The following is a 21,514-nucleotide window of genomic DNA, read 5'->3' on the forward strand; positions in this document are numbered from 1 at the left end:
TGGAATATTGTTCATCTCAGGTTCCAAGGTTCATGTTGTGTATCTTACATGGCATTTCTTTGACATATCCACTTTTCAGACAAGAGCAGCTGACAGTCCAGGTACCAGAACTGGTGTGAGAGCGAGAGGCAGTGTCCCTCAAAGATGGTGGTCAATGCACACATTAATGTAGCGGAACAGGACCTACTTTCTAGACAGGGCAACTGATCTCCCACTCTCCTGAGACTCACCCTGGTTCCTGGGGCCCAGGACACCTGTTTCTGCACATTCGCCTTCTCACTTTCCTGTCGGAGAAATGTGAGGTGGGCTCAGGTGGCATACCTGGATGGAGATTTCGGTAGAAGTGGTGCGTAGCGGGTAGCTTGGTAGTCTGCAGGGCAAGGCCAGGACAGCAAGTAGAATTTTTGATAATTGTGGGGGACAGGCATGTAGTGAGGTTTTGGGGTTTGGGTACAGGTTTCTTTTAGGTTCCATTGGCTTGGACACCAGAGTCTATCTGAACCTTCCTTGTAAAACACATTTATGCCTTACCTGACCTTAACAAAACAAAGCATTATGTCTAAACGGGAGCTTTCTGTAGTAAAAAGAGAATACAATGATATATGCCATTATTAATTTGGTTTTCTTAGAGAGTACCTTGTCCCAACTGGGACTTAAGTAGCTACCATTACAGAATATCTAAACGTATCACACTCAATCATGTTTCCTCTGGAGGAGGATAAGCTGAACGAGCTCCATTGGGTTTAAGAACTCTGGGCCACATGTGCAAAGCTTTTTTCCATCCAGAAACAGGCCGATTTGCAGAATCAATCCGTTTGTGACTAGAAGAATGCTTTTTGGGATGTACAGAACCCAAATTGTGATTCAGTAACTTGTCACTGAATCACAATTTGGGTTTTGCGATTCGGTTTTAAGAAGGGGTGTGTTCATGGCGTCCCTTTCTATTAACAACTCGCAGTGGGATATAAAAATGTTTCGCCACCGAAATGCGGTTTCAAAACATTTGCAGGTTAGCACTGGTTTCAAATTGGTGGTAACCCATTCGCAAGTGGGAATGGGCCCCTAAAGAACCCCTTCCCCTTTGTGAATGTGGGTGACAATTTTTTTTAAGAGCAGGCAGTGGTCCCACAGACCACTGCCTGTTCTTAAAAAAAACAGAAAAGAAATCTTTTCAGTTTTCTTTTTGAAACACATCCTGTTTTCCTTTAAGGAAAATGGGCTGGGAATCACTAAATGTGTTTTGGACACATTAGTACATTGATGTTTGCGATTTCCTAATTGCAAACCGCAAAAATGCGCAATTAGGAAATCTCAAACAAATGTTTTCCCACATGTGTCCCGAAGTCCCTCAGACTACAGAAAGTGCATTGCACATTCCCATCCTAACAGGTCGTTTCTGATTACCCAAGAGAGGATGCTTCAGTGCGCTACTTTATACTTGCACTCTAGGCGAGAGGGATTCCCCCGAAGCAGGGCTCAGAGATGGCACACTCTGTAAGGGATAAGCCTATCTAGGTAGCCGGGGACCGAGGAAGCGGTGACACGGGCTGGACCCTCCCTCTCCCTCTCCTGACCATCTGGGCGCTTGGGTTTTTCCAGGGCTGAGACGGCTGGCCCCCGGCCAGCTGGCCCGGTATTAATAGCAGCCCTGCCTGCGCGCTGCCTCTTTGCTTTGAAAGCCTCGGCCCTGCCAGGGTTGCTGCGTTTACCGGAGATTACAGCTTGGGACAGCCGGACCAGCCCCTGGAGGGATAGGCCTGCGCTGCGAGCCCTGTACCTGGCCGTGTCACCTGGCACAGACTGAAGGGCGAGGCCCACCTCTGCGAGAACCCATTGAAGGACCCGGGAGCAGCAACTCTCCAGCAATGAATGGTACATCCAGCCCCACGCAGACCCAGGGTAAGGTATCTGTGTGCGTCTCTCTCTGATCGGCTTTATTCTCGAGCCACAGCTCGGATAACAGACCACAAACGGGGGCCACTCGAGCGCAATGTGAGACGTGTTTTGTTTCAAATGGGGAGGACGGTGGCGTTGAAATGGAAGGGGACTGACTGTGAAAATGGATGAGATTTAGAGCCCTATATGTAAAATTCTTTTGTGATTACAAAACCTGGGATTCGCAAAATCACTGAGTTTCCAGCCAGTATATGACTTTTCTAAAGTATATTATCCATTAGAAGAGCTAGAAAAGTTTCCCCGACATTTAAAACTGGTTTTCCAGCCTGTACTAAAGCATAAATTGGAAGGGTGTGAAAGGGGCGCACCTTACAAATTGCGATTCTGTACATAGTGTTTGAATGATTTTGGGCCGCAATTCCGGATGCAAACAATTTAAGAGTTACTGGGACCTCAAATGAGGTAGTAACTGAATTGCATAGTGAAAAGGTTTTCCCTGGACCCCCTTCCTCTTTGGGAATTGTGTTGGTAGCCCGAGGGCTGGTGGTGCCCCTTATGCTTTTTCAAAATGAAAAACCTTTATTTTTTTTAAACTGCATGGTTTCCTCAAGGAGCACCGGCTGGAGGACAAAAAAAGCCTGTGTCCAATTAGCAAGTACTTTGCGTAAAGGAGCTCTTTGCACATAAGGCGCTTGGGACTATGGGGAATGTTGCTCACGTTCTAATTGGACAACCAAGAGGAGCTTAAATAGAAGGTTTGTGGAGTTTAAAATTAGTTGTATCTCGATGAATAAGGGGGCAGTGATTTCTTGTTCCAAATGAGTGACAGAGTGGAGTTTAAACAAAATATATTTAGAGTGGAAAATCTGTAACAATGAAGGATATTTTGCGTTCCAAGGCCCATATTTATACATTTTAAGTGCCGCTTTTTGACGCAAAAACGGCGCAAACTTACAAAATACAATATTATTTTGCAAGTTTGCGCCGTTTTTGCGTCAAAAAATGACGCAAATGCGGCGCTAAAAAAGTGTAAATATGGGCCCAAGTGTATAAAATCGTGTGGTTTAAAGGAAGATGTGTTGGAGTCGGAATTAAGAGACATTTGAATTCCAAAGAGGGACGTTTTATTTTGATATGAGACACATGAGCTCATCTTAGGATGACTTTCCTCACATACAGGACAACACTGCAGGAAAGTTACTTGAAATTCGATGTGAGTAACTCTTCGGCCTTCAGTGCGTATGGCCCAGTTAATTGGGTTATGTGCAGTAACTCGTGGTTACCGCGCATATTGCAATTAGGATTTTTGCGGATAGCCCCACACTCCTTGTGATTTCCCCCTTATAAACTTCTGCGAGCCAACCTGGATGAAGTTTATTGAGTAAAAAATCCCCAATAATGAACAGCACATGCACATTTTGGTGCACTAAACACCATCCACAGGTTAATCCCCATTATTGGGACAGATTCGTAATTGGGAGTTATTTATCGCCCCGATAAATTAAAACCTAGTGAGGTCGGATATTGTTGGGTTTGATACGTGTTAACGCAAACAGTTGGTCACTTAAAATGAAGGACACTGTGGCCTAAAGGACTGTTGGAGTCACCCTGGTAGGTCTGTATGTGTAACACAATTTATTAACAAATGAGGGTCCCATTGAGCCCAAATCAAAGATGTTAGTAGTGAAAATCAGAAACATTTGATATAATTTGGAATTGCATTTTTTGTCAGTGTGGAGTACATTGTATGTTTTGGAAATTCAGGAAATGTAAAGATAAAATAAAAGGCAATTTGATTTGAAAATGTATGGGTTTACCAAATGTCTGTGTCATCACAGAACAAAGTATTATTTTGCAACCTAATACCTTTTATGACTTGTGATCTTGGCTAAACTTTATTACAGTAATTGGATGTAAGTATCATATTTCAGTACTTTATAAAACCTAATCCCAGACCTGTGCAAACTCGGACAGTGTCCTCCAGTACTGCAGGTAGTGTGATGAATTTTGAGTTCAATGATGGACATTTTGAGCCAAAAGTAATCATACATGTTATTTCCAAACGTGCAATATTGTGAAGACCAAGTGAACATGGTTAGGTTGCAAATGGAGGTCACCTTTATCAATGGTATGTGTTGTTTTGAGCCAGTATGTAGAACATTTTGGGTAAAACTGAGAAACATTTTAGGGGTTCGTCCACGAGCACATGTATTCCAACTCAGTAAATGCACCAATAACGGATAATGCAAGCGCTGGGGGGAAATTGCCGACATATCACAAACATTTCACAACGCATCACAACCTTCTGAGGCGACCTGATTAATGAAGTCAGGGATTGAACTGGGTGTTTCAGGAAAGAAATGATATTTTAATATTGACCTGCACTTTATTGATTCCACCACATCGGCTACCGCCATATAACTGAAATAACTAGTTCTGGAGTTACGAAGAATACATCTACACTTCCTTACCTTGACAATATGTTGATAGTCTACATTCTGGAGTTGATAAATGTCAGGTTCATGCTATTGACCTCAACATTTTGACATACAACCACTGTATGGCACCAAAGAGGTACTCATCACTCATAATTAGGGCTCCTGGTTTTATGGTATTTATTTTTTTGACATTTCCGTCTGTATTTATCCATATTTATATTTTGCTAATTTTATCTGTATTTTTCCATATATATTTCGGGTTTTGTGAAGAAATGAAGAAACTAGTATATTTTCACATTTATCTAACCAATAAATGTGCACTCTTACTTGCATTCCTGACAGATTTCAATGATATGAACACTGACAGATGATGAATCACACCTCTTACATGAAAACATTTAATATCAACCTAGTGCTTATCTACTGCATTTTGGGCCTTATTGCTGAAATGTCTCCTTTTTTAACCTCACACCTGTCAATCATGACACCTATTGGGCTACCAGTCATGATTAACCGCATTTATAATCACTCAAAAAACAATCTAATTTACACTTTTATCTGCATGTAAAAATAAATACAGACAGGAAACAAAATAGTTTCTGTGTGTATTTATCTGTAAAAATCGGTAAAAATGGAAAACAGGGAGCCTTACTCATAATCTAGATCCGAGATAATCAAAGTACGGCCCCGGCCCTGGGGCCGCATACCGCCCTCCTGACCCTTGCATGTGCCCCCCTGTTCAAAGTGGGGAATAACTAGGTGGTCCTAAAAATCTTAACTTTAGGCCCACCTTCATTTTTAAAGACACCTTGCAGCAAAATGTGTAAAAAAATTAAAAAGTATTAAAAAAAATTACAAAAAAGTATTTAATTAACATGCGGAACCGTTTCAACTTAGTTGTAGTAATACATCAGGGCAAATATTTTTTTTAAAGTGATAGTTTTCAAACATGAATTTAGAAATATTTATGGTTCTACCCACCCTGACAACAATGCCAATAGTGAACTAAGAGGCAAGTCGGTTGTTATTTGCACCCTTGGATGACTGGAATTGCTATTATACATGGACATCATTATAGTTTATTCAATCAAACACAGGGAGAAGGTTTTGTACAGTGCACATCCTGAAGTCATGCATTTCATGTTCATCTTTTATGTGATAATGAAAACAAAGGTGGGGAAGTGAAATAAAACAATGGTCTTGGGGGAGCTGGGATTGGTCCAAGGGTTTCTGGTTTCACACTGTACAATTCAGCCTCTAGATGTACATGCTTTGCTTTTTTTACACCCGTCTTATATACATCTCCCACCCTGACGGCCAACATGCTGGCATCAGATCAGTGTGGCCCTCAGTCACACCGCAGACAAAACCTTTTTGGCCCTTTGGAAAATGTTTGCGAGTACCCATGATCTAGACAGATTGCAGCCAGTAGTAGGTAGTAGGTACAGTCTGTTCTTGAGAGTAACATACAAGGAAAGCGAATCAGATAGTGTCATATTCAGTGGAACATTTAAGTGCAACATTTTAAAAGTATGACTTAAATGGACGGAAGGGCTATATTTGTCAGCATTAGAGATTTAAAATAGATACACGTTTCAGAATGCTAGGCAAACGCACTGGAAAATAGAGGGACGGGCTTGCTATTAGTCCCACTTGAAATGCTTTTGGAACGATCAGATCTATTTCAGCTTGCCACTCAAATGTATTGGTAATCATGGGAGCTGCATGAAAGCACTCATTGCAGATCTACAATAAGTAGTACTGGAAACCCACTTTTATGTTATTGTATTCATTTGGTAGCCCCTGGGGATCTAGTATTGTGACTGCTGTAACACATAAAGGTAATATTCAAGGCATGCACTAACCCTGAATTGGAGTGCATTGATCATGCTGGGTGACAGGACCCCAGCTTCCCACTGAGATACATTGGAAAGGCCCAGTTTGCCATTGGAATGGGGCACAGTGAGTGAACACTTAATTCACCATTATAATGGATTGCTACCTTCTTGCGATCTTGGCCCATCCTCCATGTCCTCATTGAATGACATGAGGGCAGACAAAGGAAACGGCTGCAGATGGACAGTGTAATGTCTGGATAGCAGTGAGGGGCGTGATTACACCCTTCTTTGAAATACACATGGCACCATGTGATGCAAGATCCAACCCCTCCTTGTAGTGCACTGGGGCACACTGAGGGGCACAGTGAGGGACAGGATTACCAGTAGGGTATATTGGTCTTGGATACTCAAATTGACTCACACACCATCTCTCGCAAGGCAACTGGCACAGGGGATCAATGCAAAGCTCTCCCTGTCCCCAACATCCTGCAGCATAGAAGACAGAGGCATACAGTGCCACCTCCCTTAGGGTCCTCACCTGAGTCTGTAAAGCCAGCAAAACATTGCAACAGCCATATCCCTTGGTGGGGGCAGTGTGACTTCCCACCACTCTGTAGCTCTAGAACCCATAATGCATCTTCACCCAGTAGTACGGAACCCAAAAGGCAATAATTTACATGCGCCACTTTCACAGAAACCTTCCACATTTCTGTAACCCCTGGACCAACAGCTATCCTGGAAGTTGCTTCACCTACATCCTTGAACCCAGAGGTCTGTACTCCCAAGCCGATTAGTGTCTCCTTCATTCTGTAGAGAGCATCTCTGTATTACTAATGCACAATGAATCAACAGAACTGAACGGTACTCCCTTAGCGATGGGTGCACCCAGGGAAATGTATCTCCTGGACAATGGTACCTCCAGCACTCTGTGAAGAATATAGAGCTACTGATAAGTGCCTCCTACACAAAAACGCAACTTGCTATTTGATTGGTGCCCCCATTTTCTCTGAACTCTAACCTTGGAGTGACCATTGCCCCTTGCACTCTGTGAGCTACTGTATATTCTTGAAGTGGCCAAAGCCCCCCTCACCTTCTTAACCAGTGCCCCTTGAGTTAACTGTGCCCCACGACCCTGGACAGCCTAAAACATGATGTGTTGAATCATACACTGAACAATGATTACTCCTTGCTACCTGCATCACAACCACATGATGTGAACATCAACCATATCCGAAATGATCCGCTGTTGCACCATTTTCGTTCTTGACTGATTTTCCTCGAACCGGGTCAATGTGATGTATGTAATTTCATAGAAAAACGAAAACTGAGACACCACATTGGAGGAAACCAAGTCATGGAAATCATTCATCTCACACTTCTGATTTCCTACATCTTCCTATTCGCTCCTTACGTATACGCCATGAACTTCCATACCTTCAGTATCTCTCTTTACTGACCCGGGAGCAATCTTCCTCACTTACCTTGATCTTTCTTTCTTTGATAGAATATACATATTCTGGATTTTAACACCCAGCTCCCTGATACTATTATTTTTTATTTACTAAGGACTCGGCCATCTCACATTTGCGTACAATAAAAAATGAGGATTAAAATAAACGGATAAAGACGTGAGAAATTTTCATAAAGGCACATGCACAAGTAAAGACTAATAAAATACATGTTCCCATATGTAAGGACATAAGCTGGAGAAGTCTGGTGCCTAAACGTCTCACTCAATTGTGTGGCCATCTGGCTGGTTGTGCACGTGTGTGTGTGTGTGTGTGTAAGGAGCAGTGGTCAACCAGTATTTGCCTTCTGTTGGTCCTTCAAGCCACCCTTCCCACACCATACTGATTCCGCTTGACATTCTAGCTCCTTCCTGCCCTGCAAGAAAGACTGCTTTATAGAAGCTATGCTCGACCCTAAATGCTGTCTCTTTGTTTTTTAAAAGAGTTTGCAGACTTCTCATGAAGGTGAGGTTTTTCTCCTTTCTCCATGTCCAAATATCTTTTACAAGTTCTGGTAGTGATTTTAACTTGAAGGAAAGTACTCAGATCTTCAGAACTTATTCCTGAAACACCATCACATCTCTTTCAGTTGCAGAGGGCTTCCTACATCTTACCTTCATGTCCAAAAGAAAAGTCCAGTGCCAACATCTTTGTTGTACCTCTTAAAGGTAGCTTCCTCTGTCTCTGGACAGTTTGGATACTTCATCTCAGGGAAAGTTCTTAATAGTTAGGCAGCCTTCACTCGAAGGATCTTGCTGCTCTAGTCATCCATTTCAGCAGGAGGAGGTCACCAGCCCGAGGCATAATGTTAGAAGACAGGACATATCAATGATGTGTGGAAGGAAGGCATCATCCATGCAACAGGCAGTTTCAGTCTTCTTTCCTTTCCTCTTTAATTCCAGATATTTTCTTCTCTTGAAACTGGACAAAGACAACGTTTTGAAGGGTAAAAAGTCTTTCACTGGTGATAAATTCTTGTCAGTCCTTTTTAAACTCCCTGCCTTCCCACTGATGGTGTGCCATCGAAGTAAGGCTTTGTCTGAACTGGGTACATGTTTTCTGACATCAGATCTATCCCAGAGTTCTCTTCAACACACCTCCAAATATGGTAAATCCCTGCCTCGTGCTATCTGTTTCCACCCTGCACTTAAGCTTTGCAGGGAATATAATCCCCTCTGCAACTGCAAGATATAGGTCTTCGCGTGACAGCATTGAAGTAAATTGACTTCATTTCTGATTGGGGAAGAGTGTTACAAATTCTATTCAGGCACAGACAGGGGTGTAGCTTCAGGGAGGGTGTTTGGGGTGATACACTCTCCTAATAAATGTAGGATCTGATAAATAATTGGGTACAAGTGCTTTCAATCGGGTATTGTGAGGTGTCAGTTGGATTTTATCAGGGATGTTGACATTCACATAGACAAAAACATACACACTCTCTCTCTGTTTTGAAAGTACGCAAAGTATTGGTTATTTTACAAAATACTTGTCCAGATTTACAAGGGCCTTGCGCCTCTTGGCTCCACATTAGAGTAATTTTCTAATGTAGCGTTAGTTAGGCATTTCTGATGCCCCATATTTACAAAGTGGCATTGCACCACCTTGTAACCCCTTGCACCACATTATGCCTGCGCCAGGGATAATGTATGCAAGGGAGGCGTTGACCAGCAGGGAGGCTGCAAAAAATGGCACAGTGAAATCTACAAGATTTCAATGCGCCATTTTTTCTGTCATTTGTAATGCCTTCACATTGCAGGCATTAAAGTGATGGGCCCATAATAACCTAATTAATGGTGCTAATCCAACAGAGCGCCATAATAGCATCATAAATTCTGAAGCTATTGTGCTAACATGCGCCATGATGCGCTTATTGTAAATTATATGCCAGCCTGATTGTCGAAAAATCTGAAGCTCACACCCCTCCAGTTTTACTGACCAAGCTATGCACCTGGGCACAGACTCCACACATGACAGGCCCAAGTTAACTTTTCTTTTCCATATTGGACAACATGTAGCCAGCGTTTTGACGGGACAGCTGAAGAGCGGCGCCATCGGACTGCGTGATAAAAGTTTGATGCCAGATACAAATGTAATTAGAATGTGCTGCGGTTGAGCTCAGGAAGAATATATTTTTCAGCTCATAACTGCAATCAGGGCATTAAGTAATTGGAATCTACCTTCACTCTCTGGCATTTGCAGCAGCCTCCATTACCTACATAATGCAAAAATGCATAATGCAATTTTGGTTTTGATACCATTTTCCAATTAAATGTCAGATTAAATGTCACATCTCATTTATATAGCATGATGTACATGCTGCAGCAGCAGCAATAGAAGGAAAGATACAAGAAGCATCACAGACTTTAAGGACTTCAATTTTATATTTGTTCAGCAAGAAGTAGCTCTCTCTCATCTACCAATTTCTGGGGGGTGATGCTGTTACAATATAGTTTGTTAGCACCAGTGCTTAGTGTTTAAAAGAAGTTAAGTGCCAGGACCCTCGTCAGGAGACCACTGCAGCTTGCACCACCTGTTGCCCCTGCCAACGCTGCCACAGTACCAACATACCTACTAACCATCACACTCTTACACGGATACAGGCCCCCAAAGCATTAAAAATGTCTTGAGTGGCAGTTTTTAAAAAAATGTTTACCCAATTAATAAACAACTGTAGTTGTGGTCATCTCTAAATTAGACAGACATTGCCACCATGTGGCAGACTGGCATAAGTGCCTGTGTTGACAAGTGCCAGTGCCGAGCACCGGAAACCACTGGCTCAAATTAAGCACTGGTTGGCACTACCAACATGAATATTACGCTGGATATTGTCAATGTGCAATTCGAACCATTGGTGATTCTGAGAGATCAGAGGTAGCAATGTACATTGTGAATAGAAGGGGACAGAGGAGAAACCCCTCCTTGTCTGTGAATGAGATAGATTTCATGGTTGGGGATGAAGAGCCAGTTCTAATTTCTTGCCTGTTTTCTGACCCGGCCACTCCTGACCAGAATTTCAGGCACCTGGATCTATGAGAGAAAGTTAAGACTTAAAGTCTGCTTGACTTTCCTGGGTAGCTTTGTTAAGCAGTAAGTATTTTGTGTGTGGTGGGCGGTGAGACTTTTCTAAGCTGTAAATGCCTAGTGTTTGGTAGGCAGTGTCAAGGTTCAGTCAGAAAGTGTATAACTCTGATGCTACAATCACAACAGCGATGAATGGTCAGTCAGGACCTTTCTCTGAAAAGCAATAATTCTTTAGTACATACATTCACTTTGTAGAACAGTAGACAGTAGAAAGAATGGTTCTATTATGATATTTATAACTTAATTCTACGACGCCTGTAGTCAAGATAAGCTTCCATGCAGGGTTCATGTTCTGTGGTTCTAGTTTTTGTACTGTTCCTTAGTCCGCTTGGCATCAGATGTCTTTTCCTGGCGTTGTGGGTAAGAAGAGGAGTTCTCTGTGGGCCTAGCATTCTGTGTCTGATGCTATTTAAGAAGTAATTGCTCTGGGCAATGGTTTACACATCCACAGAAGCTTTTGTGGATGCGTAGGGCTGGCACCTGCCCCAAAGTCAATGTAATGGTTGGTGTTAATGCTGCCGTCCTCCAGGACTGGCAGGCACTCCAGAATAACATTCCCTTGCACTGAATATTGCAGCCCTACCTGGCACTGATGATGGCAGCACTCCTTGGCACTGATGATGGCAGCACTCCTTGGCACTGATGATGGCAGCACTCCTTGGCACTGATGATGGCAGCTCTCCTTGGCACTGATGATGGCCACGTTCTATGGCTCACATGATGGCATTTCTTCATGGCACTAATGATTATGGCACCCTCTGACACTAACTATTCAGTTCTCCCTGGCACTGATGATTGTAGCACTCCCTGGCACTAATGATTCTCCTCTCCCCCTCACTGATGATTGCAGCACTATCTGGCACTGATGATGGCAGCGCTCAGTGACACTTATGATGGCACTACTCTGTGGTATTGATGATGATAGCACTCCATGGCACTAACATTGGCACTAACAATTTGCAGCGCTCCCTGGCACAGATGATGACAGTGCTCTTTAGCACTGATAATGGATACAATTTCCACTAATGAGGCAGCACTCACCAGCATTAATGATGGTAACACTCCCTGGCACTGATGATGGCACCTCTCCCTGGCACTGATGATGGCAGCACACCCTGGCTATAATGATAGCAGCACGCTATAGCAACACTCCCTAGCACTGAAGGTTGCAGCTCTCCTTGGCACTAATGATCGCAGCACTCCTTGGCACTGATGGAGACAGGTCTCCCTAGCACTGATAATGGCAACAATCCCTGCCACTAATGATTGTAGCATTCCCTGGCATTAATGATTGCAACTCTCCCCGGCACAGATGATGCCAGCACTCCCTTGCACTGATGATGGCAACAGTCTTTGGCACTAATGACAGCACTTCCTGCCAATAATGATTGGAGCAATCACTGGCGTAAACGACAGCAGCACTCCTGGGTACTGATGATAGCACTCCTGGGTACTGATGATAGCACTCCTGGGTACTGATGATAGCACTCCTGGGTAATGATGATAGCACTCCTGGGTACTGATGATAGCACTCCTGGATAATGATGATAGCACTCCTGGGTACTGATGATAGCACTCCTGGGTACTGATGATAGCACTCCTTGGTACTGATGATAGCACTCCTCGGTACTGATGATAGCACTCCTCGGTACTGATGATAGCAGGTCTTCCTGCTACAGATGATGGCACATAGCAGCACTCTCTGGCACTAAAAATAGTAACACTTCCGGCATTAATGACGACGGCACTGCATGGTGCTGATGAAGTCAGCACTCCTGGGCAGTGATGATGGCAGCACTCCCTGGTACTGATGATAGCAGCACTCCTAGCCACTGATGAAGGCAGCACTCCCTGGTACTGGTGAAGGCAGCACTCCTAGCTGATGATGGCAGCACTCCTAGCCTCTGGTGATGGCAGCACTCCCTGGTACTGGTGAAGGCAGCACTCCTAGGCACTGATGAAGGCAGCACTCCTAGACACTGATGAAGGCAGCACTCCCTGATACTGATGAACGCAGCACTCCCTGGTACTGATGAAGGCAGCAATCCTAGGCACTGATGAAGTCAGCACACCCTGGTACTGGTGATGACAGCACTCCTAGGCACTGATGATGGCAGCACTCCCTGGTACTGGTGATGACAGCACTCCTAGGCACTGATGATCGCAGCACTCACTGGTACTGATGAAGGCAGCACTCCTAGGCACTGATGAAGGCAGCACTCCCTGGTACTGGTGAAGGCAGCACTCCCTGGTACTGGTGAAGGCAGCACTCCCTGGTACTGGTGAAGGCAGCACTCCTAGCTGATGATGGCAGCACTCCTAGACACTGATGAAGGCAGCACTTCCTGGTACTGATGAAGGCAGCACTTCCTGGTACTGATGAAGGCAGCAATCCTAGGCACTGATGAAGTCAGCACACCCTGGTACTGGTGATGACAGCACTCCTAGGCACTGATGATGGCAGCACTCCCTGGTACTGGTGAAGGCAGCACTCCCTGGTACTGGTGAAGGCAGCACTCCCTGGTACTGGTGAAGGCAGCACTCCTAGCTGATGAAGGCAGCACTCCTAGACACTGATGAAGGCAGCACTCCCTGATACTGATGAAGGCAGCACTTCCTGGTACTGATGAAGGCAGCAATCCTAGGCACTGATGAAGTCAGCACACCCTGGTACTGGTGATGACAGCACTCCTAGGCACTGATGATGGCAGCACTCCCTGGTACTGGCGATGACAGCACTCCTAGGCACTGATGATCGCAGCACTCACTGGTACTGATGAAGGCAGCACTCCTAGGCACTGATGAAGGCAGCACTCCCTGGTACTGGTGAAGGCAGCACTCCCTGGTACTGGTGAAGGCAGCACTCCCTGGTACTGGTGAAGGCAGCACTCCTAGCTGATGATGGCAGCACTCCTAGACACTGATGAAGGCAGCACTCCCTGATACTGATGAAGGCAGCACTTCCTGGTACTGATGAAGGCAGCACTCCTAGGCACTGATGAAGGCAGCACTCCCTGATACTGATGACGGCAGCACTCCTAGGCGCTGATGAAGGCAGCAATCCTAGGCACTGGTGAAGGCAGCACTTCCTGGTACTGGTGAAGGCAGCAATCCTAGGCACTGATGAAGGCAGCACTCCCTGGTACTGATGAAGGCAGCAATCCTAGGCACTGGTGATGGCAGCACTCCCTGATACTGATGAAGGCAGCACTCCTGGGCACTGATGATGGCAGCACTCCCTGATACTGATGAAGGCAGCACTCCCTGGTACTGGTGATGACAGCACTCCTAGGCACTGATGAAGGCAGCACTCCCTGGTACTGATGACGGCAGCACTCCTAGGCGCTGATGAAGGCAGCACTCCCTGGTACTGATGAAGGCAGCACTCCTAGACACTGATGAAGGCAGCACTCCCTGGTACTGATGAAGGCAGCAATCCTAGGCACTGATGAAGGCAGCATTCCCTGGTACTGATGAAGGCAGCAATCCTAGGCACTGATGAAGGCAGCAATCCTAGGCACTGATGATGGCAGCACTCCCTGGTACTAGTGATGGCAGCACTCTTGGGGACTGATGAAGGCAATACTCCTTGGTACTGATGAAGGCAGCAGTTCCTGGTACTGGCGATGACAGCACTCCTAGGCACTGATGATGGCAGCACTCCTATGTACTGATGATAGCAGCACTCCCTGGTACTGATGAAGGCAGCACTACCTGGTACTGATGAAGGCAGCAATCCTAGACACTGATGAAGGCAGCACTTCCTGGTACTGATGAAGGCAGAATTCACTGGTACTGATGAAGGCAGCACTCCCTAATACTGGTGATGGCAGCACTCTTGAGAACTGGTGATGGCAGCACTCCCGGTACCTGTGATTACAGCACTCCTAGGCACTGATGATGGCAGCACTCCTAGGCACTGATGAAGGCAGCACTCCCTGGTACTGGTGATGGCAGCACTCATGGGGACTGATGAAGGCAGCACTCCCTGGTACTAAAGAAAAGAAGGCAGCACTCCTAGGCACTGATGAAGGCAGCACTCTCTGGTACTAAAGAAGGCAGCACTCCTAGGCACTGATGAAGGCAGCACTCCTAGGCACTGATGATGGTAGCACTCCCTGATACTGGTAGTGGCAGCACTCCTGGGGACTGATGAAGGCAGCACTCTTGGGGACTGATAATGGCAGCACTCCGTGGTACTGATGATGGCAGCACCCCCTGCTACTGATGATGGCAGCACTCCTAGGCACTGATGATGGCAGCACTCCTAGGCACTGATGAAGGCAGCACTCCCTGGTACTCATGAAGGCAGCACTCCTGGGGACTGATGATGACAGCACTCCTAGGCACTGATGATGGCAGCACTCCCTGGTACTGATGAAGGCAGCACTCCTAGGCACTGATAAAGGTAGCACTCCCTGATACTGGTAATGGCAGCACTCCTGGCGACTGATGATGGCAGCACTCCCTGGTACTGATGATAGCAGCACTCTTAGGCACTGATGATGGAAGCACTTTCTGGCACCAATGATGGGAACACTACATGGCATTAATGATGGCAACAATCCCTGGTACTGATGATGGCAGCACTTATAGGCACTGTTGAAGGCAGCACTCCCTGGAACTGAAGAAGTAGGACTTGAAGGGGTAGGATGAGGCTGAATTCACTGGCACTACTGATGAAGAAAAGCCACATCCACGTTTGGTGGCTACGGTTTCTGGAGCCAATAATGGAGGTATCCACAGGCAGTAATTGTGACTAAACGCACTTCCACGAATAATGAGAATACCTGTTGGCATGATTAATAGCAGCAGTGCCTGGCACCCTTGTTGGCAACACCTGGGAAGTCTTACAATTGCAATATATCCTGGTAATGATAATGGAAGCATCCGCACCACAAAGAAAGGCACTCTCTTCCAGGCGCTAGTGCTACCAGCGCGTGTGGCACTATTGACAGCCACACCCCTTTTGCACATAATGGCAGCTCCATTTGGGAATAATAATGACATCCATCCCTTGTAATAGTGATGCCAATGTACTGGCAACAGTATGTGCAGTCCCTAAAACATTATACTGGATGGACTGGGGCATGCATATTAGATTACCTCCCTGGCATGCATCAGGAGTATACCATCTGGAACAGGAGTTCAGCATCTGTTTTCTCCATCCAGAATTCTGAAATTCAGTGGTCTAGGAATTGTCATGGGCAATATATGTCACACGGTAGTATTGACAAAAGTTGTTATGTATGAGAAGTATGTGGGAAGATTGTGAGGGTGAGTGACTAAGATTGTCCATAGTGGGTCCTTGACACCACAATCCTAATTCTGGCGTCTGCTCTTAAATAAATGGTGTGATCCTACCAACTGGGGTTGTCTGTCTGTGCCACAGTTCCATGCTTAAGAACCATTTTAAGTGCCTAGAAATGCCCTCATTATGAGTGACCACTTAATTCCAATGTTGCCACTAATGTTTTAAATGCGGTGATGATTTTAATATCGTTACACTATTTTATCTGTTTATTTGTGAAATTCCTATTGATCTTTACATCACACATTAAATATAATTTACATTAAATATATCAGTAACAATAACAGCTGAAGAACATTAAACAGAAAGAATTTTAATTCAGATGAACGACGTGGCAGTAGCTGGAAAGACAGAATAAAATAAAATAAAAGTTTCTTCTGTAAATTGTCCTAAAACGGAGATAGTACTAAATGTATGTTAAAAATACTTAAATCTTAACTCTTTATTTTGAGGATGGACCACAACGTTAGCAGAAACAAAAAGTTTGTCACACATCAATCCTCAGTCTAATGTTGAACTCTGTGCCTCACTGGCAAGAGCATTGCTGAAGTGAGGCAGCCAATCAGATCTTATCTTCTCATCTGCCAGTCATGCAGTACTACCACAGCCGGACACGTCTATAAATTAGGAACTTTAATTTTTCCAAAACAACTGAACTAATTTACACCAGGTCAAAAAGCATGCTGTCTGTATAAATATCTAGCATTTTTAACAAATTCCGTGTAATTCCATTAACTGTTCTGGCTGTAACACTGTTAAATGTTCCTATGGGAAAATTCACAGGGAAAATGCATTTCAGGACCCCTCCTTTTTCTCAGCTCCCACTTCATGGATCTCCCCAAAACCTTTTCAGGAAGGAGCTGAGGTGCATGAAGTTATTTTTTGGAAAGTTTCATGAAGATTTGTCAAGTGCATAAGTTATTAGCAAACCTAAATTTGATTTCCTGTGGAAACAAGGTTTTCTTTATTGAGGGATGGGGAACATACTGAAATGTCCTATTGCTTTTTTGTATTTCATAGTGTTTATATATAATGTTTTAATATAATGAGGATGGGTTGTAATTACTGTACGTATGTACTTCTTAAGCCCTCAGGAAGTCCTTGTGTGGAACAAAATGCATTGGCTGGCTGATTTATGTGCTTTTAACTGTATCTTGAATGTGCAATAAGGAAGATGAATGAGAGATTTGGAAAAAAATCAATAAAGAAGATCCATATTTATTTTGGAACTGGTGGTGGATCCCTTGTATTCCTTTTATTGTAATGGTTACACTATTCCATTCGTATGTGACTGACTTTAAGAGGTGTGGACATTGATGTGTGGACACTGATGTGTGGACATTGATGTACTTTTGTAGATAAGGTGATAAATCTCCATACAAAATTTAGTTGGGACTCAAAGTAATGTAATGTCTCTCTGTTATGATATATTGAGTGCCTCCTCTCAAATGTCTGCTTGTTGCATACCACATATCTTGCCCTAATAGTAAAATTATTAAAAAATATAAAGAAATGATTGGCTGACATGTATTTAGCAACTAAAACAACCAACATAATTCAACAATAGGTTTAACTCATTATGTACATAATCATCAATGATTATGGGGGTTATTCTAACTTTGGAGGAGGTGTTAATCCGTCCCAAAAGTGACGGAAAAGTGACGGATTTACCACCAGCCATATTACGAGTCCATTATATCCTATGGAACTCGTAATACGGCTGGTGGTATATCCGTCACTTTACCGTCACTTTTGGGACGGATTAACACTCCTCCAAAGTTAGAATAACCCCCTATGTGTATAACATTGGTCTTCTTGAAACTCTTTTTTGCATATTAACACAGTCATTATTTCCCTTCAAAGGTTCATGTTTCACTTGTAAATCGGCTGGATCATACTTTTCGTAGTTAGCAAATTTACTCAAATCCCATACTCTTCTATCTTAAGTCTTAAAATCCCTGCGGTGCACTTCAACTACTTTCATCGGACACATATATTCTGAATGTGGGAAATTGCTAGTTGGAACCTTTCCAACCACCTCATCGCTCTCCTTGATTTTGTTACACCTCGGAGACTTTCTTTTGTCAAACTGTGCTTTGTTATTATTGTGTCTCTTATTCTCAGTTGTGCCACATACTTTGAGGATCTTGATCACACTTCCCTTTGTTCCAACACATCTAACAGGGTGATTAAAAATAATTGGGTTTTCTACCCCATAAAAAATCAAAGGTAGATCTCTCAGTAAAGTAATATGGTGTTATTCTATATAGGCGTATGTGAAATTGTAATTTGATTTTGTGAAAGTACACAAAAGTTTGGCAAAATTACATGTAGTTATACCTAACTACTTGTAATGTCAATCTGTCTTTTTGTGCTATGCTGTGTTGCAAAATGCTTCCCTTAGCCAATTTTTGGCATGAGAATGCATTCAAACAAAAGCACTGTGAGCAACAGCCACTCATCTTCTGTTGATTCAGTGCATTTTCTGTAAATGTAAACAGCAAATGTAGCATTTGCAGTAAATGTTTACTGCTATTGGTGCATAGTTACACAAAGTGGCATGATGGTGTAATTTCTGGAAATTCATCTGGGCCCAATTCTATATTCCCAGTTTGTTAAACATTTCATTTCTCCAACACATATTATTGTATTTAGATACTAAATAATGTCCTTTAGTGTACAATTTGAATTTTCCACTACATCATTTGATTCTGAATGATAAAGATGTTTTATTTTTATTTTTAACATTTTTCTGTTTCAAAAATCCCTCCATCTCTAAAGGTTACTGCACCCTATTGTCTCTGAGTAAAACCTTCGCAACATCTTCTTTCATAAATAAGAGATCAAAAAATATAATCTCTCTACTTTTGGTAGTTCCGTGCTACTTGTAGGGAGATATGTGAGAGTCTCTAATGCCATGAGGTTGGACCACTATACCAACAGAAGGAGTAAAACGGAATACCTCACTGATGTTTTTTTAGATAAGTATATTCAAAAAGATCAAAAGTAGTCATGTGATCAAAAACGAGTCCCTCTTATGAGTTCACTTTACAGAAATTTTAGATTTCAACATATTCATTTGGCATGTAATTACTATCATGCACAAGAAAAGACAAAAATTACATTAAACTGCATGACATTGAATAGACAAATAGAAAACAACAGTACAATCAATTTGTATCAGGTGACTCGTGTTCTGGCACCAATATCTTATGTCTTTATGGTAGAATGTATCGAAGAAAATTCAGATGATGATATACAATTACCAAAGCTGTCCATTATTGTTGCCCATGGACAGTCTGGCAATTACAAAAAAAAATATTTTAACAGTAGTACAGTGTTAAGGTCATAAGGGGGTGGGAAAGAAGTTGTTCCTGTAAAAGGCCATGATGCAGTGGTCCTGTGTTAGTTAGGCCTTTTTTTAGGAGACTGATTCAGCTCTCCCAGAACTAGTTTGAAATTGCTTCTGAGTCATTTTACAATGTCACCAAACCTACTGAAACTGTACACTACATAAAAATCATATTCTTGTAAAAGAAGCTACCACTTGGAAATCTAATGTCTTTTTTATTACAATTTTTCTCAAAGTGGCTTATGGTCTGTTTCTATGTTGAATCTTTTCGCCCATGCACCATTTTTAATTTCCTTAATGCCCACTTAATGATAAGAGCCTCCTTTTCAATCACCAAAAATGTTTCTTCTTTGCCTCTAAGTGCTTTTGAGGCAAAAGCAATGGCGCATTCTCTTTGCATCAAAATTGCCTCTAAATATTTGTTATTAGCATCCGTCTTCAACATTCAGAATTTGTTGATATCAAACGCTTGAAAGCTATGTGCCTGCTTCAACTCTTCTCTGATTCTGGAAACCTTTCCTCAGATATGACACTCCAGTAAAAAATCGCTCCTTTCTTCAGCAATTTCCACATGATTATGGTTTTGCTAGAAAAAACTTTCAAAAATCCATTATATAATTCTGCAGTTCATGAGTTTCCCCATGCAAATTGCACCTGATACGTTTGCCCATGCAACTCTCAATTCATGAGTTTGCCAGTGCAAATGGATTCCTCACCGCGCAGTGAAGTGTTATTCACTGCCACTTTACGCAAGTGATCAGGATAGTACCTGCACTGGAAGACACTGGATCCACCCCCCGTTGGTTGAAAGATGTAGGCAGCTTCCGTCACAGCATGTGGTGGTGGTTGAGTGTCTACTCATAGCAGGCAAAGCTTGAGGGACCATGCTGGCCAACACATGTCATGCAGCATGTGCACGATGGCATCTCCATTGAGGACTTATTTCATCTTAATAAAACCAATGATGAAGCAAATGCAAAAGCTCTCCAAGAGGTCAAGTTGGGCACATGCACCACCAGCATGCAAATGATGCTTCAAGCAGAGACCACTCATGTGCAACAAAAGCACATGATCCCAGCTTCAACATAGAGGCTGACTGCACATCACCAGCGAGGGATCTCCGCGTCATCTGAGAAATGCGCTGGTTGAGAGTTGTTACAGCATCCACCTCCAACATAGGAGAGCGTCATCATTAGAGCAGTCCGCTAACTGGTTATAAGCTCTTGCAACATGCTTCTCCAGTGCCTGGATTGGAGGAGTGTGCTAATGGCCTGAGCGCTATCCAGTCATCTGTGCTGGGCGCGTATCTAGACACGCCATTTCACCGGGCCAGACACCGTCAAGCTCTATTTGTCTCTTGGATGGAGCGTGTAACATACTGCAACAATCATGACTATAACTCATTAAAAATTGATGTTTGAGGATATGTTTCCAAAGAAGCTCCCATTTGTACAGGTGAGAATTGATATTTTATTAAACAGTTCTGGATAGAAGAAATGCATCCAAATACCTTAATTGTTTCATGAACAGTGCAACATTATGGCTACCTTGAGGCCCACTGAACTAATTACATTTCTATTTTAGCTCATCGACCAACCTTAGTTTTTACTTTCATCATCATGTTCACATGATTAGTACGTTTTGTTCAGTTGTGAATAATATCAAACCAATAAGTTAATGCTACAGTTCCTTTATACAGGGAAGAAGAAGCAGCTTAAGTAAGGAAGGTTTGAAAATATTTCTTTAACCCAACTCCAGCCAAAGGCCTAAAGAAAATAAAACTTGCTCTGTTATGTAGCAACGTGCCTATTTACCGGCTTTGCGCAGCTGGTCTTACAGACACTGACCGTAAGTGACTTTAGAACACGACCCTTAGGAAAGCCCTGGTAAATACATCACCTCTGCTATGACACAGCAACCCTAAAAAAAGCTTCCTGAAATTGAAAGTGTCACTCGGAAGGAGTCACAGTGACAGGAGGTGCATCTGGGGGGGAGGGGCGGCAGGCCCTTGCGTATGTCGAGCATTTACATACCCCTGCTGTTTACAAGATGGCGTCACTTAAGTGGAATGTACACAAACGCTCGCAGAG

General features: G+C 43.4%; 1 protein-coding gene across 1 annotated transcript in view; it reads left to right on the plus strand.

Annotated features, from left to right (window-relative positions):
- Nucleotides 1-1,669: 1,669 nt before the first annotated feature.
- Nucleotides 1,670-21,514, plus strand: part of GADL1 (glutamate decarboxylase like 1) — a 358,673-nt gene continuing 338,828 nt past the window's right edge. The window contains exon 1 of the mRNA XM_069212001.1: nt 1,670-1,899. Within this exon, the coding sequence (XP_069068102.1) occupies nt 1,866-1,899 (34 nt within the window). The 5' untranslated portion in view covers nt 1,670-1,865. The remainder of the gene's footprint in view (nt 1,900-21,514) is intronic.

The sequence above is a fragment of the Pleurodeles waltl genome, chromosome 10 (genome assembly GCF_031143425.1).
Source record: "Pleurodeles waltl isolate 20211129_DDA chromosome 10, aPleWal1.hap1.20221129, whole genome shotgun sequence".
Classification (NCBI taxonomy): domain Eukaryota; kingdom Metazoa; phylum Chordata; class Amphibia; order Caudata; family Salamandridae; genus Pleurodeles; species Pleurodeles waltl.